General features: G+C 53.4%; 1 protein-coding gene across 2 annotated transcripts in view; it reads left to right on the forward strand.

The window, feature by feature from the left end:
* The window catches only part of KLHL29 (kelch like family member 29), a 249,194-nt gene that overhangs the window by 125,635 nt on the left and 107,854 nt on the right, over positions 1-15,705 (forward strand). The window contains exon 3 of one of the 2 annotated variants that reach the window (XM_081156708.1): positions 14,908-15,240. In XM_081156708.1, coding sequence (XP_081012834.1) covers positions 14,956-15,240 — 285 coding nt within the window. In that variant the 5' untranslated portion in view covers positions 14,908-14,955. The remainder of the gene's footprint in view (positions 1-14,907; positions 15,241-15,705) is intronic. The other variant, XM_081156707.1, reaches the window with a different exon arrangement.

The following is a 15,705-nucleotide window of genomic DNA, read 5'->3' on the forward strand; positions in this document are numbered from 1 at the left end:
CGTTAATGAGCCTAAAGGGCTCAGCCAGGCAACCGGGGTGGGGTGGTGTTTTGTTCTGTTTTAATTTCCATCGCTTTAATCTCTTATTTAAAGCAGCCTCTCAGAATCTGGCAATCATATCTCTTCCCTGGTAAGTTAGTGCTTTTCCCATCCGTACTTTACTCACATCCTTGCCTGTGCACATGTCCATCAAGAAGCAGAAATTCACCGGGCGTCTAGAGGGCTTCTCTCGGCCTCAGCAGAGCCACATGTCTGGAAGCTGTACTCAGGACACTCCTGCAGATGAAAGGGCCCTCTGAGCAGGGATCAGCCCACTGGCTGTCCCCAGGACTGCAGGGGAGGCTCTGCCCATCTCTTGTTCTGTGTCCCTGTGTCACATGCGCTCCCACAGGGTGGCCATTCTCAGGGTTTGGCTGGGGATTTGCTGAGTCTCTTACTTTCTGGAGTTGACCTTTTCTACAAAGCATGTGTTGTCCACAGGGCTAGTCAGGCATTTGGAAGAAGACAGTCCCTGGGGAGCCAGCGTCCATTCTCTGTCCTTCCTGCATTCTCTCTCCAGGGTGGAGGCAAGGGAGGGACAGTTTCCTGCCTGGATCCCCAAGGAGTCCACCTTGATGTTGCTTAACCCTGGGGAGCTGAGCTTGGAGGATGGGCTCAGAACAACTGCCGAGGCCTCTCACTTGGTACACCTGAGCCCGGGAACTAGGTGTAGTTAACATTCACAGGGCTCCTGCTTGACTGGATCCAGGCTCCTGGTGACTTTGGGCAAGTCACTTTCAATTCTCTGAGCCTCTGTTTCCCCATGTGTGAAATTAAAATTGCATTAGGGCAGGTTAGCTGCTGAAACAAACAGCCCTGAAATGTAAAGGCTAAGCCAATAGAAGCTGTGTCCTTCGCAGGGCACAGTTCAGGGTGGGTTGACAGGAAGGAGCTCTACTCTGTGACTCTGACAGGAGCCAAGGCTTCTTTCGTGGTATGTCTCTAAGGTCTGGGCTTCATCCTTCCCTGCAGTGGACAGGGAACAAGAAAGGGCAAAAAAGGCAGCTCTGCTCAGCACCATGCAGCCTGGGGGCACCCAGATCACACGCACACGCTGGTGAGAGCTAGTCACAAGGCCTCAGCTAGCATCAAGTGGGACTGGGGAGTGTTGTCCCTCTGTAGCCCCCAAGAAATAGGGGACAGTGACATGGGGAGCACCAGGGGCCTTTGCCACAGCAACAATAACACGTCCTGTCCCTGCCCGCCTGTGAGTGGTAGAGGCAGTGCCTGGCCCCAGGGACACGAAGAAATTCTTCTTTTTCTTTCCTTTCTCCTACTGGTTATTCCCTTGAGGCTCATGCAAATAGCAGGCCAAGGCAAGAAATTAAATCAGTGTCCCTTACCTCTGAAGCTGCTTATTTCCTTGTTTCCTCGCAGTGTAACATTTCATTAGACCTTCCAGATGGGGAAAGAGCACGCAGATTAGAAGTCAGATAGTGCCTAGCAGCCGGCTGCATCGGTTTCGGGCTCACTGGGGCTGCAGAGCTATTCGGTATTTCCACTGCCAAAAGGCCTCCTCGGGAGCAGTTGTGTTTTAATAAATGGCCGCCTGAGTAATTTTCCTCGAAGGAATTGCATCGTGGATGTGCCTGCTCCTGGGGGAGCGCTGTCTGCTCCCTCCAAGCACTGGTGCTGCTGGAGCAACATGAATAGGACGCTGGGGCTGCAGGAGCCCATCAAGTCTGCCCACACCCCCAGATCCCCCCAACAGGCTCTCCAGGCTCTGTGGGGGGCTCTGGACAGGAGAGAGGGGTAGGACTCCTGGCTTTGCCATGTGGGTCTTGACCATAGTTCTGAGGAGATGATTTTTTCAATGAGCCTGAGCTGTCCCTTTCCTGTGCCATGGGCAGAAGGAACCACTTTAAGACTCAGGGCAGGTACATCCCCTTTAATTGACCTTGACTGACATTGCCCCTATCAGGTATGGGTGGCCTGGTGGGTAGGGCAGCATAGAAGGGGACAGCTGGTGTCCTCAATCTAGAATCTCTCTGCCTGTAGGGAGAGAAGACATGGGACTTCAGGGTTCATTCATTCATTATTTACTGAGCACCTACAAGAGGCCAGGCACTGCCTGAGCCAAGATACAGCAGTGGCCAGAACTAGGGGTCGGAGGGCATGGTGGCTGAGAGCTGCACTGCCTGGGTTTGAATCCTGGTTCTGCCACCTGCTAGCTTGGTGACTTTGGGCAAGTTGCTTGACCTTTCTGTCCCTCAGTTTCCTCATCTGGAAAATGGAAATAGCCATCATAATAGTTGATTGTTATGTGCATTAAGTGAATCAATATTTGTAAGACACTACCTTTATTGAAATTATATTCCAGTGTGGGAGAGACAGAGAAATCTAAGTAAACTATGTGGTCTAAAAGAAAGCAATAAAAACTAAAAAAAAAGTAAAGCAGGGAAAGAGCTTGCCATTTTAAAATAAGATAGTCAGAGAAAGTCTCATCAAGAAAGTAACATTTAAGAAGTGACCTGAAGGAAACGAGAGCACTCGCCATGTGGATAATTGGGGAAGAGTGGGGCAGGCAGAGGGAGCAGCATGTGCAAAGGTCCTGAGGCAGGAGGGGGCCTAAGGTGCTGGAAGAACTGGAAGGGGGCTAGTGTGCTAGAGCAGAGTTGTTGAAGGGGAGATAAAGCAAGAGAGGAAAGTGGGCCATGGGGTCTCATGGATCTTGTAAGGGTTTGGCTCTTTCTCAGGGGCAACGTGGGAGCCATTGAGGGGACTTGAACATAAAAGTAAGATGATCTGACTTGGGCTTTGTCAGGATCACTAGGGCTGCCTTGTGGAGAACATGCTGAATGAGGGCAAGAGAAGGAGGAAGAGCTAGGAGGCTTCTGCAGAAACCCAGGTGCAAGATGATAGCAACTCAGGCAAGGGTGGCCCTGATGGGGCTGGGGGTGGGGAGAAGTTGCTGGGGTCCGGGGGTAACACAGCTGTCAGTCAGGGGGGTTGGGCCTGTAAGAAGCATGGTGAGTTTGAGGCAAAGGATCTGCAGGGCCAGGGCCATCAGGGAGCTTGAGTCCAGATGTGATGCCTCGAGAAGATGTGGAAAGAGCACTGGCCTCAAAACCAAATACAAGAGCCTTCCTCCTGGCACCACCACTTCCTCCCTTCGTGACCTTGAGCAAGCTACCTGATCATCAAGCCTCAGTTTCCCCCTCTATAAAATAAAGGTAGGGCTATGACTTACAGCGAAAGTGACTTTCAGTCACAGGTACGCTGCAGGCGCTCCATAAATGCTCCTTGCCTCTGCTCCCCTTTCTCTCTGCAGCTGGGTGAGGAAACCTCTGCACAACAGAGGGGGATCCCCAGGTCAGGAGGCTGACACCAGCCGCAAAGGCTCAGGGTGTAGAGATGATACAGGTACCACCTCATGCTCATGTCTCTGACTTCATGAGGAGACTCCCCATAGGTGAGAAGCCTAAAGGCTTCAGGGGCAGCATGCCCTGCACGCTGCTCCTGGGGCTGGGTCATTTCCTGGGTGGCCAGGGAATGGGTGCCAGGCCAGTCCTCTTCTCTGGCATGAGCAATACTGAGATGCTTTTATTCTGGTCCCAGAAGGCCATCCTGATGGTGCCAGGCTGGTACCTGACACCCAAGCCCTCCAGACTCAGGCAGGGCCTCCCTTCCTCCCTCCCCATCCAAGCCCAGGCTTCTGCAGCCTCCTTTGTTGAACCCAGACAGTGGGGTATCAGCCCTGCTCTGGGCACCTGCTGCAGGCTGGCCCTCTGTAAATGGACTGCTTGTGTGTGCAGACTGGGCTGGGCTGAACCACAGACAGATGGTCATCTCACCCCTCTCTCAGGGGCTGCTACAGCTGAGATCTGGCCTACAGATAGCTCCCCAGCACCCAGTCAGTGGCCCTGACCCTGCTGTCCCCAATTGTCCTCAGGGTACCCATTCCCTTGCTATCAGTAGACCCTGGGACTGAGCTGTGTGCAGCTGGGACCTGCACAGATGTGACTGTGGACAAAGGACATGACTGGTGGGTGTAAGTAGGATTTCCACCCAGGCAACCAGAAAGGAGTAGCCAGTGCTGTGTGTTTTCAGAGCGTGGTATGTGATCAGGCCTGTGGAACCATGCAGAACAAGGGCTAGACAGCAGTGGGGCAAAAGGATAAGGCAACGGAGTAACCTGGTTTAATCAGGAAGGCTTCCAGGAGGAGGTGAGAACTGAGCTGGAGAATGATTAGCTCATCTATAGCAGGATGTTAAATTAGACTGTTCTTATGTCTTTGAGTCTCAGATGAGTCCCATGGCTGAGCATGAAGGGCACCCAATTCCCCACATTAAAAAGGGGGACGAGGTAGCCCCAGGGTCACCTCCCTGCCTTCCCCAGCCCGTAAGTTAGGAAAGCCTGGCAATGACTATTGAAAATATCAGTCCTGAGATAAGAAGTATCATAAGAGGGAGAGCTAAGACTTTTCCCTCCCATCCTGGGGAGGTGCCCCCACCTGCCATCCACTCAAGCCAATCCTCTGCAAGACCTGGTACTACCCTGAGACTGGAGCACTCGGGAGGAGGTGACCTGTGTTCCCAGGAGCTGGGGGCACCAAGACTGTGCCAAACTCTGCAAGTAGAGGCTTCAGGATGAGCATGCCCTCCACGCTGCTCCTGAGGCTGGGTCATTTCCTGGGTGGCCAGGGAATGGGTGCCAGGCCGGTCCTCTTCTCAGGCACGAGCAATACTGAGCTGCTTTTATTCTGGTCCCAGAAGGCCATCCTGATGGTGCCAGGCTGGTATCTGACAGCCGAGCCCTCCAGACTCAGGCAGGGACAAGGTAATGTCATGGTCATGCTTCCAGAGTGGACACTGCACAAGGGAGCCAGACCTGAGCCATCTTGGAAAAGCCATCAGAACCCTGCAGGGAGCACCCTCATCACAGCCACTCTGACAAGGAACTCACAGTGGTGCCCATGGGGTGCAGGGCCAGCATTGGGTCCACCACACATAGACCCAGTGCAGGTGGCGCTCCAGTCACACCTTGCGGTCCTCTCAGCCCCTCTCCTGGCCCCTCTGGGGAAGACAGAGCAGCAGTTGAGTGAGAAGGCAGCAGGGCCTGGAGAGCACTGCACCTCCTCCCTGCCCCCCGCTCCCCCCAGGATGCCGAGCCTGGTCAGCGGGAGCTGGGCCGAGGGCAGGAGCTCTGAATATAAGATCAAAGTTCCAATAAAAGGTTGGACTTGGCCCTGAGAAGCCAAGGATGAAACTGTTTTTAGAGCTGACCTTGCCAGTGACTGGCCGTGTGGCCACGTGGGTCTCTTAAACCTGTAGGTTGCTTAAGCCGCCCTGTGCTTTAGTTTAATGGAAGTACCCTCTTCATAGGTCTGTTCTGAGGGTGAAAGAGCTGAGGCATGCACAGCCCTTAGCTCAGTTCCAGGCACAGTAAATGCTCAGCAAGCATCAGCTGGCCTTAGTACAAGTAGTAGCAGCAGTGATAATAATAATGTTATAATAATAATAATTCATTATAATAGTCATCATTATTATTATTACTATATTAGAAGTCGTACCCAAAAGTGCCCCCCCAAAAAAGCTGTCTGGGTGCAACAGAATAATTTGAAGGAAAGTAGTTGGGGGGGGAATCTGTTTGCTGCTGTTAGAGCACTGAGTTCAGCCTGTTTAATAGTCCCATCACATGATTGTCCTTTCATAGTATCCGTAAGAACAAGAGAGCAGTCCTGGGTGCTGGGGGAGGCCTGGAGTGGCTAGCCCTATTATCTGCGTGGTCTAGGAGAGCTTCCTGGGAGAAGTGGCACAGAGGGAAGCCTTGAGGGATGCAGTGGCGGAAAGACCCCCATCGGAAGAAGAAAGTGGTCTAAGGACCCTCCTCCATGTGACATCCTTATTACTCACAGCCCCGCCGCTGGGAACATCTCAGTAAACATCAGTGGGGCCCCTGCAATATACCCAGCCTGGGGCAAGCCCTGGAACAAGATGAGGAGGAGGCAGGTTCTGCCTTCAGGGAGCTGCCAGCCTCCTGGGATAAAAAGACAAAAATCATAGAATGTCAAGCAAATGTCACTGATGCTGAGATGGAGGGAATCAGAGACGCTGGGCATTCAGAGAAAGAAAACTCAGCCCAGCCAGGGCACTCTGTAAACACACACACGCCCTGCCCTCGCTGTCTTTTCCCCAGAATCATTTCTCCTTTTAGGCACATGATGGGGTCACACTTCCCTACCCATTTAAATTTAGACGTGGCCATGGGGCTTGCTTTGGCCAATGACATGAGAACAGAAAGGGCAGAAATCGTTAAGAGCCAGTGTGTGGCTCCCACGCCCTGTCCCTTTGCCATAGAGGCCAGCAGAGCCCAGGGAAGCATCACTTTCCCAGCGTGGGTCCTGGGGAAGAAGGACCTGGAGCAGGGCCCCCAGTTGACCAGCAGGGAGCAGGGAGCATGAGTGAAAAGCACACTCCGTAGGTTAAGCCACCGAGACAGGGGCCATTTAATCCTCATAGCATCCAGGCTGATGTAACCATAATTTTTGAAAAGTGGCACAAATAGAAAAATGTCTCTCAGAGACTCTTCTCTGGGCCATGTGGCCCTTCCTTCATCAGAGTCCCCTTGACTTAGAAATGGCGGGTCTTGTTCCATCTCTGCCCTCATGCTCTGTGCCTCAGTTACCACTGTTGTCGAAGGGGGTGGCTGACCCCAGAACTGCCCTGAGAATCCAGTGCAGTGTGCATGGAGCAGTCTTCAGGGACCTGGGAGTCAGGAACCAGCTGTCAGTCACCCTGTATTCATTATCTTCCCTGCATTGGGCCCTGGGGGCCATGGTGAAGACCCAACCCAGGGTCAGGTGCAGGACAAATCCAGGACAGGGAACCCCAGGGGGTACATGATGATCCTTGCTGCTGCTAGGCACAGGGCCAGTGGTCCCAAGCTGTCCAGCAGGGGTGGAGGTGGCAGCCTGGAAGCCAAGCCTCTCTGCTTGGTTAATCTAAAAATAAACAGATAGGCAACAAAAATCTATGTTTCAATTACTGCACACAAGCTGTTCAAACAGCCAGTTCTGCACTGGAGATGTGAGCTTGTCAACAGAGGCTGCCTGGTTCGTATGCTTGGGTGGTGATAAAACGCATCACCTCGCAACAGGCTGCCCTCTGGTCTGGGTGGGTTGTGTGTTTTTTAATTAAATTAAATTAAAAACACGGTAGAATAAAGACAGTGAAAATCTGAAGCAAGCACATCAAGATAAGGCAGCAGCTCCCCATAAAACACAGGCCGAGGAGCCTCTGGGGTGTGAGACAAGCCTGGGCCTCGGTAGAGAGGTCAGTAGGAGAGTGGCCAGAACAAGGGGTTAGTGGTCAGAACCAGGGGACAAAAATCTCCCCCAAGTGGCCCAAAACACTCGTCTCCTCCCCTGCTGATCCTGGAGGAAGCCCCATGCGCAGTGTGGCCTCCAGCTCCCGGCGTCAAGGTGAATGCCTTCGGGTGCCCCTCTCTTTTGAGGGTGTGTTACAGCCCACCCTGTGGGCAGCCCAGCAGAGCAGATGCACAGGGGACAAAGCTGGATCTCCATCCTTGGCCTCGCTGCATTCATTCCGTCCTCAGCGTCCGATCTCAAGTACAGGCTGTTCTCTGAAATGAATGGAGCCCCAGGAAGGTGGGTCACCCTGACTTCAGGGCCACCTGACCTACCCTGCAGGCTCCAGACCGGACTGGCTGCTCCTCCCCTGAGCCCTGGCTTGCTCTTCTCTCTTCTGACTGTGTGTTGTCCTCTGAGCAGCACCCCTTTCTCCAAAGGCAGGAGCCATCCTTGCCTGCTTTGGGGATCTTGCTCAGTGCGCCGCATAAGGGGACAAGGGATGGTCAGTGAACTTGATGTGATTTAAAGAGGAAAGGGCAGGCCTAGGCGTCTGCTTGGGAGGGAAACAGGGCTGCAGAGGCCTGACTCCTGGAAGTGGAGCCAGAAGAGGAAGGCAGCTACTTTCTGGTTTCCTGGGGATGGATTCAAATCAGCAGGCGCCTCCCGGAGCCCACCAGAGGAAACAAAAAGCAACACGCTCCCATTGACGCCGGTGGAGGTCCCACAAATCCTGCGGGCTGAAGCGCTGTCTGTTCCGCATTCTCCCTGGACAAGCATTTTAATGTCCCCAGACCTGGGAGCCATTCTGTAGCCATCAGCCAAGACGCAACTGACTCGAGGAAATAAAAGAGCGGTGGAGTCTCTCCCAAGAAGATAATATCCTGTCATGGGCTGTGTGATCTGCCGGCCATGTGACGGCCATTCCCTAATGTTTCCAAATAGACTTCTGAATAGACTCTTGTCTAGAGGAAAGCAAATTGCAAGAGCATTTTTTGGCAGCTAAATAGAGAGTGAACATCAGTCTTTCTTCTTTGCAACTCTCGTTCTGGGTCTAGCTCCAGGCACCCAGTAGGGTTCATCCATCAGCTTGGGTCACTGATGAACACCATTGGCTGTGCAGAGAGATTTCATTGAATTAGTCAATTCTGCAAGATTCAGAACAATCAGGTGTGGGCTGCAAGAGGCAGGAGGCCCTCTTGGAGCACGGAGTAGCTGCAAAGTGTAGCTCCCAATACGGCAATCGTGTGTTTGCAGGACCACGAGAAAGCAGGCTCCAAATTGTAATGTTTCCATTCTCCGTGGAGCCACCGAGAACAAGGAGTCTGATGGGGCAGAAGTGGTAACTCCTAATGATAACTCTGGTTTCAGTGATGAAACCAGACCCACCCTCCATAGTGGCCTCATCGATCCTGGTGTTCACGAGCCCCTAATTTATACACGCCTCTCTTCTTCCCTAGGTGTATGCTGATACTATGCTGCCAACTGTCATTTCCTATATCTTTTTTATTTTTCCGCATCACCATTATAATGATTTACACCAGTAGCAAGAGCACAAATGCCTAGTCAATTAGTCCCATGAGGAAAGTCTCTGAATCATGTGTGCCTTTAAAAAAAAAAAAAATCACTCCATCAAAACCCACAGCCCGAATTTCTCACAGCAGAGGTGCACCTGGGAAGGGAGGGAAATGGGAGGCTTGTTCTTTTAATATTGTTCATCTAAAACGGGAACTGGATACCACCTTCCCGAGGCAGGGAGATTGCTTTTTGCACAAGAAATTGTGCCCAGAAAAAGGAATCAGTAGCTTTTCCCCTGAAACCTGTTATCAGAAAAGCGTTTGGAAACACTTGTCTTTTAGGTCACATGTTAAGCCCTGTAATTATGGAATATGACTTTTCTCCAAAATCCCTCTGGCCATCCCCCTCACCCCAGGCCCTCTGAGAACCACAGAGCAGCAGGGAGCACCAACAATGTGTGTGGTGCCTGGGTCCGAGGGCAGACTTCAGTCCTGCTAATGGCCAGACCTCAGGCACATCCCCACCAAGGCACCCATCCCACCCTCCATCTTATTCAAAATACAAACTCTGTAGTACTGGAGTGGGGCCTGAGATTCTGCATTTTAACGAGCACCCAGTGGTGTGGATGCTGTACATCACAGGCCACCCTCTGGTTGCGGGACTGAGGCCACTCCCAGCCCTGAGCTGCACCCTTTTTTCGCGTTGCTCGCTTACTAAGTGTGTCAGTGCATCCCTGCCCACACCACTGGGATGCGTGGAAAGCAAATGACATGGGGCTCTCCTACTCACCTTACTCGTGACGAGTAAGAACCCTGGCTCTAGAAGGCCATGCCGTTGTTGCCGTGACCATTGCTGGACCTTCAGTGCAAGGCTTCTTCCCTCCCTGCCATCCCCTGCTGAGTAGGGTCTCAGATGTGCTGGGTTGTGTCTCCCCCAAAGCTTTGGGCAGACCGAGACTGGGAAATAAATGCAGGTTTAGCTGGCTGTGAAGAAAGCAGGTTCCCTGTCTTCTTTTTTGCAGAGCTCGGTGGATTTTAATGCCCACCCACGCCTTGGGGGAGGGAAGGTCAGACTGCCCACTTTTGGCACATCTCAAAGGTAGTCTGGCATTTCGGTTCAGGAAGCATTTGGTCCAATCTCTTACTGGCTTAGGACACTAAACAGCACATAAAGTTGGCTCAGCTGCTCTGGGATAGGATGGGGCAGAAGGTGGACAGGGAGGTGGCCTGGGACTGAGGGGCAGAGCACGAGGGTGGGCTCAAGTTCTCATGGCTGTGGGTCCAGAGCCGTGAGCTGGAGAACTGGGCAGATGAACCCACCGCAGCTTCAGCTGCATCTACCCAGCCTGAGAGTCAGAGGCCACCCAGGACCAACGACCTCTGTTCACAAGCTAGAGCCCAAACTGTGCATGTCTCCTTTTAAAGGTAAAGTTGACACCCTAAAGCCCTCTGGTACAGTGGAAGCAGAGGTCAGAGGTCACTGAATTGTCTATCCCTGACTCCCCTCTCCTCCCAGCCTGGAGGGCCTGGTGGAGCGAGTTGATCTGGTTAGAGCCTGAAGCTGCAGGAAGAGCTGTGGAACCTGCCAGAAGCTAAGCAACAGGGCTGGGACGAACTGCTCCAGCCTGGCGCCTGGGCTGGGCCGTCTCCACACTGGCCCTGCTGAGTGGGACCCGTTCGAGAGGTGACCAGTGATGGTGGGCAGGGGGCAGGGGTGGAGTCAGTGTAACAGGAAGACCTGGTTGCTCTTGGCTGGGCACAGCAAGGTGGATGAAAAGGCCCTTTCAGAGCAGAGGTGAAATGGGACAACAGACTACTGAGCTCCCTGGGGCCTCGGTATTTTAAGGAAAGAAACTAACAATAAAACTGCACCTTGAGTCACTCATCCTGCCGAAGGAACAGGGAGAGGCTGGCATAGCCTGTGACTGTTCCACAGCTCCCTTGGCCCTGAGCTGGTCCAGAGGATTTGAAATGAGGTCTTGGGCCGGGGCTGGCACGTGTACTGGCTCTTACTCCATGCACATTGCATGCCCACCTGGAGGTGCTGAACACCTGCACCCCAAGGAACACCTTACCCTGCAGTTATGCAGGGCCAAAGCTGGGGCAAGGTGGGCGAGGTGAGATGCAAGGAGGCCTCCCTTTCAGGGCCGTAAGTGCAGAGTAGACCCTGCTGGAAAAGCTTCCTGGCATTTTTCACTAGGCAGCTTTCTCACCTCAGCCTAGTTGCCACCCTGCTGTGTGCTCCAAGATGGAAAGGGTCTGTCACTTCCATCTGGGAGCATTTCCTGAGCCCGACCCTGGGTGCCCAGCCTGTGTGCAGTCAGCTTCATGTGAAATGGGGGGCGTCCTGTCTTTAGAGAGCACCTTTGCAAGAGCGGAACTCACAAAGCTGGTGCAATGTCCAGGCCCATCGCTGCCTCATAGGCCAGCCTCTGTGAGCTGGGCTGGTCGGAGAGGGCCTCCTGCAGTAGGAGGCCGACCGCCAGTCCCCAGCCTCAACCAGAACAAGTCTTCCGAGTTAGTGAGGCCTCGGTGGGGATAGGGGTCAGCGAGAGCTGGAGCAGCCCCAGGAGGCAGAGAGGCACTTCCGAGGGGCACCCCAGCTCCTGGCCAACGCCTCCAGAACCACCCAGAGAGTTCCTTTGTGTTGCATTTGCCAAGATGGTGTTCTGGCTGGTGTTTATTTTTTTGCTCCAGAAGAAAGGCTAAAAGATGCAGAGAGGGAAATGAAAATAAGGATGGGCATGGGCTGTTCCAACCGACTTGGCAGCTCGTCGCCCCCAAATGAGGCAATCATACATTTTCCACTCGGGGCTGGCCCGGCCGCACCAGCTCCCCGTCTGGAGGCAGCGCAGGCTCCCTACCTTCCCGTGGATTAATCATGCCTTCAGGGCCCTCACAGCGCGCACCCACTCCTCCGAGTGCCTTAATGACAAGAACGAGGGAAGGGTCATTAGCCACCTGTGATCCTTGCTGCAGCATGTGCACAGGGGATGTGTTCATAGCTGCGGGCCACTACCAGCCTGCAGAGCACACCCAGTGGGTCCGCAGACACACAGCTCCTGGACAGTGGCAACCATACTCCAGCCCTACATGGACAATACAAACGACTGTGACACATGAAATTCTTAATTATTTACTCATGAATTATTCATGTTGAGGCAAATCTGTGCAGCAAGACTGCTGATCTGGTATCCAGCAAGTGTCCAGGAGACAGAATTACAGACACAGCCCAGCATCCCCATGTGAGACCCTGGAGGCACGTGCATGTTATGATCTGGGAGGTTCTGTGCCAGCCTGAGACTCCAGGCAAGAAAATGGGGTTCTGCCTCCCTTAGGAAGTCCCAGCCCCCTTACTCTCTGCCAACCCAGAGTCCTTGGGATGGTGCAAATGTGGTGGAGAAACAGCTTGGCCACACAGGATCCCAGAGGCCAGAGCCAAATTTTGCACATAAAGCTCCCACATTTGGGAGAACTTTCAGATTTAACCCTGGACCTACCCTGCATGTCTCTGCCCCAGCCCTCAGTGCGGCTGCTTCCACCCACAGTTACCAGATTTCCAGACCCCAGAGCTCTTCCTTCACACGTGCATGTAATTTAAACACCCAGAGCTCTGGTTTCTTTATAAACAGTCCCCCCCACACACTGGGAGGAATGGCTTATGCCCAGACCCCCTCCTCTCTCGGTGAAGGCCCTGGGGCCAGGTTCTGCCAGTTCACAGGCAGCCTGCCAGGGAAAGGTGCCCACCCTGACAAGGAAGCATTTTTACACGTTTCATCTGTAATTGCTCACCAGTCTCGGCTGCGACACCTTGTCTGAGACGCCTCCTCCCGCCCCATCTAGCACTTCCCGCTACCTCCCCCACAGCCAGCCCGGCGCACATGTGGGCACACAGGACCCTTTTGACACGATGGCTCCGTGCCCAGCAGGGAAACTTAAGTTGCCACCTCTGGAGCTAGCACTCCGCTGTCTCACCCGGGGTAAACGGCGACACATTTCTTTCATTCCATCTGAAAGGGGTAATTAAGTTGAGAAATGGAGTCCAACCCAAACCTGGCGTGCGAATAGCTGACCTTTGTTTTGAATACATTTCATGAGCCTGAAACCAGACTGTGTGGCCTCCTGCTGCCTGTGTCTCCACCTTCTCTCTGGCGTTTTAAATGGAGACTTGAAGAACTGAGCGGCGGGGTGGAGGTGGAAGGGCCAGGAGGTACAGGAGGTGGGACTGTGAGTGCAATGGAGCCACCATGTGGTCCAGCAGGTGGTCCCCAAGACAGTGAGCTGTCAGGTTTCATTGGCATCATAGGTTTCACTGGGGCTAAGGAGGCCCCTTTGACCTGATCCCAGGCACCCTGTGCCACCTGTGGGCATATCGAAGAACCTGCCCTGCTTATCTCCACCCTCGCCAGCTGGAAAGGGGTGATTTCCTTTTCTCAAGGAAGAAAATATACAACAACCATTTATGGTGAGATGGAATGGGTGCCAGGTGCTCAGGCGGAGAGAGGAGGTCTCTCTCTGTATCTAGTGGGGGCAGGTCAGTGCAGCTTCCCAAAAGAGCCTGTGGCACTAGAAGTTGGAAGCTGGATCTGGATGTGCAGAGACCGGAGTAGGGTCATGCTTGTGACCTGTCCATCCAGTAGCCAACGATCCCAGAGTCCCCATCAGGGCCAAGCTGGACTGATGGGATGGAAAAATGAGCCAGAAGTCATTCCTGACCTCTAGGAGCTCGCCTCAGACAGGACATGGTTGGAGAATGGAAAAGAGTCCAAGAAAAGCAAGTCATGTGTGAGCTGGGACAAGGCTGGGCATGTTCTGTGCAGGCAGTTGCCACCCTAACCCTCCCATCTGTACCCGGGCACCACCGTAACCTCTGCCTCGCTGTGGCCTCTTTGGCTGAGACAGCCTCTCCTATGTCTTTACATCCTTCCTGACTGAGGGCAACATCAGGCCCGGCTGGGCAGGGAGCCAGGCCAGTCACCGTAATGCTGAGCAAGATGCAGTCCTCGTGATGCTGAAGGTCCTCAGAGGATCCTGGTGTGTCTACGTCTCCATGACAACACAGAGGGCCTTATGTTCGGATATTCAGGAAAGTCACATGCGCGATGGTCTGGTTAACAGAGGCCAGGGAGCACAGGGTCTCTGGTGGCGACAGCTGAATCATAGGTTTACAAAGGGGAACTCTTAACTCCCGGAGGCTTAACACCTTTTCAGACTTGAGTCCTGTGTTGAGCTACTGCAGGAAGGTGGGGATCCTGGCCACATTCTCAGCTTCTAGATCTCTGACCTCAGAGGAACCGTTTATTCTTAATGAGCTCTCTGGATCACAAATTGGGGGTGACCATCTCTTGCCAACTCAATGAGATTTACATAAATGGCCTTGTTCACTGTATGAGAATATAGTCGACGTGGCTGCTGTTACCCCACATGTGACCTGAGGAGTCTATAGGATCTCACTTTCACAGTGGGGATGTCAGGATAAAATCCCAACCATAACCCAGCCAGTGTGGCTCAGTGGCTGAGCATCGTCCCATGCACCAGGAGGTTGCTGGTGTGATTCCTCGTCAGGGCACATGCCTAAGTTGCCATCTCCATCCCCAGTAGGAGGCATGCAGGAGGCAGCCGATCAATGTTTCTCTCTCATCTATGTTTCTATCCCTTTGTCCCTCTCCCTTCCTCTCTCTGAAATCAATAGAAACATTTTCCTTTTTAAATCCCAACCATAATTAAAGTGTGTACATCTGTGTCATTCAGGGCAGTGTGGCATGAACACAAAGCACCACTTTAAACTGTGACTGGGTTCAAATCCTGTCTGCCACATCTTGGCCACGTGATCCTGGACACATCATTTATTCCTGGTCTGTGACGTGGGGCTAATGATCCAGGCTTGGTGGGCTTGCTGTGAAAGTGAAGTGAGCTAACATTTGAAAGCCCTTTATCACACACAGAGAAGGTGCTTAACAGGTGCCAACGGGCATCCCTGTCTCCCCGCGTCCTAGCAGGGCGCTGTTTGTCTAACCGCCCTCCTCTCCGCTCTGTGCCAGCAGGTCCGGCCTCTGTTTCCCCGAGAGGAGCCGCTGCGGCCCACCGAGATGTCCCGGCACCACAGCCGCTTCGAAAGAGATTACCGGGTGGGCTGGGACCGCCGCGAGTGGAGTGCCAACGGGACACATGGGACCACCAGCATCTGCAGTGCCACCGCCGGGGCTGGTGGTGGCACATCCAGCAGCCTCAGTGCCCGGCCTGGCCTCCTGCCACTGCCAGTGGTGCCCTCCCGGCTGCCCACGCCTGCCACAGCCCCTGCTCCCTGCACCACGGGCAGCGGTGAGGCCATCACCAGCCTCGTGGCCAGCTCTGCCTCCGCCGTCACCACCAAGGTAAGACCCTGTGTCCACTCCGAGCAGGCCCTGGCCAGCTCCATTGGCTTACAGCTTGTGCACTAAACACTGAGCTCTCCCGAGTGTTGGTGTCCCCAGAACTGGGCTGGACAACTGTTTAATTTTTTTTTTTTATAAAGTCTCTCTCTGTGACTAGCTTGTAGGAAGACAGGCAGGTGCTGAGGCCTCTCATTGTCTTATGCCTCATTCATTAAATGCTACTTAATGAGTGAAATGATGGTGAAACACCAAGTTGGCAATACAGTGTCCCTAAACAGGTGAATTTAACCCAGGCTAGTCCCCCTGCAGCACCAGTAACTGGGGTTTGTAAGAAGACACAAACCAGCAGTAAGTCATAAATGGTCAGAAAGCTGCCTCTCACTAACCCTTGTGATGAGGTTTCTCACATGCACTGTCCCTCCTAGCCCCAGACAACCCCCGGCAGGAGATCGGTTCCTTTGTCAC

Source organism: Miniopterus schreibersii, assembly GCF_964146895.1.
Source record: "Miniopterus schreibersii genome assembly, chromosome: 13".
Lineage (NCBI taxonomy): Eukaryota > Metazoa > Chordata > Mammalia > Chiroptera > Miniopteridae > Miniopterus > Miniopterus schreibersii.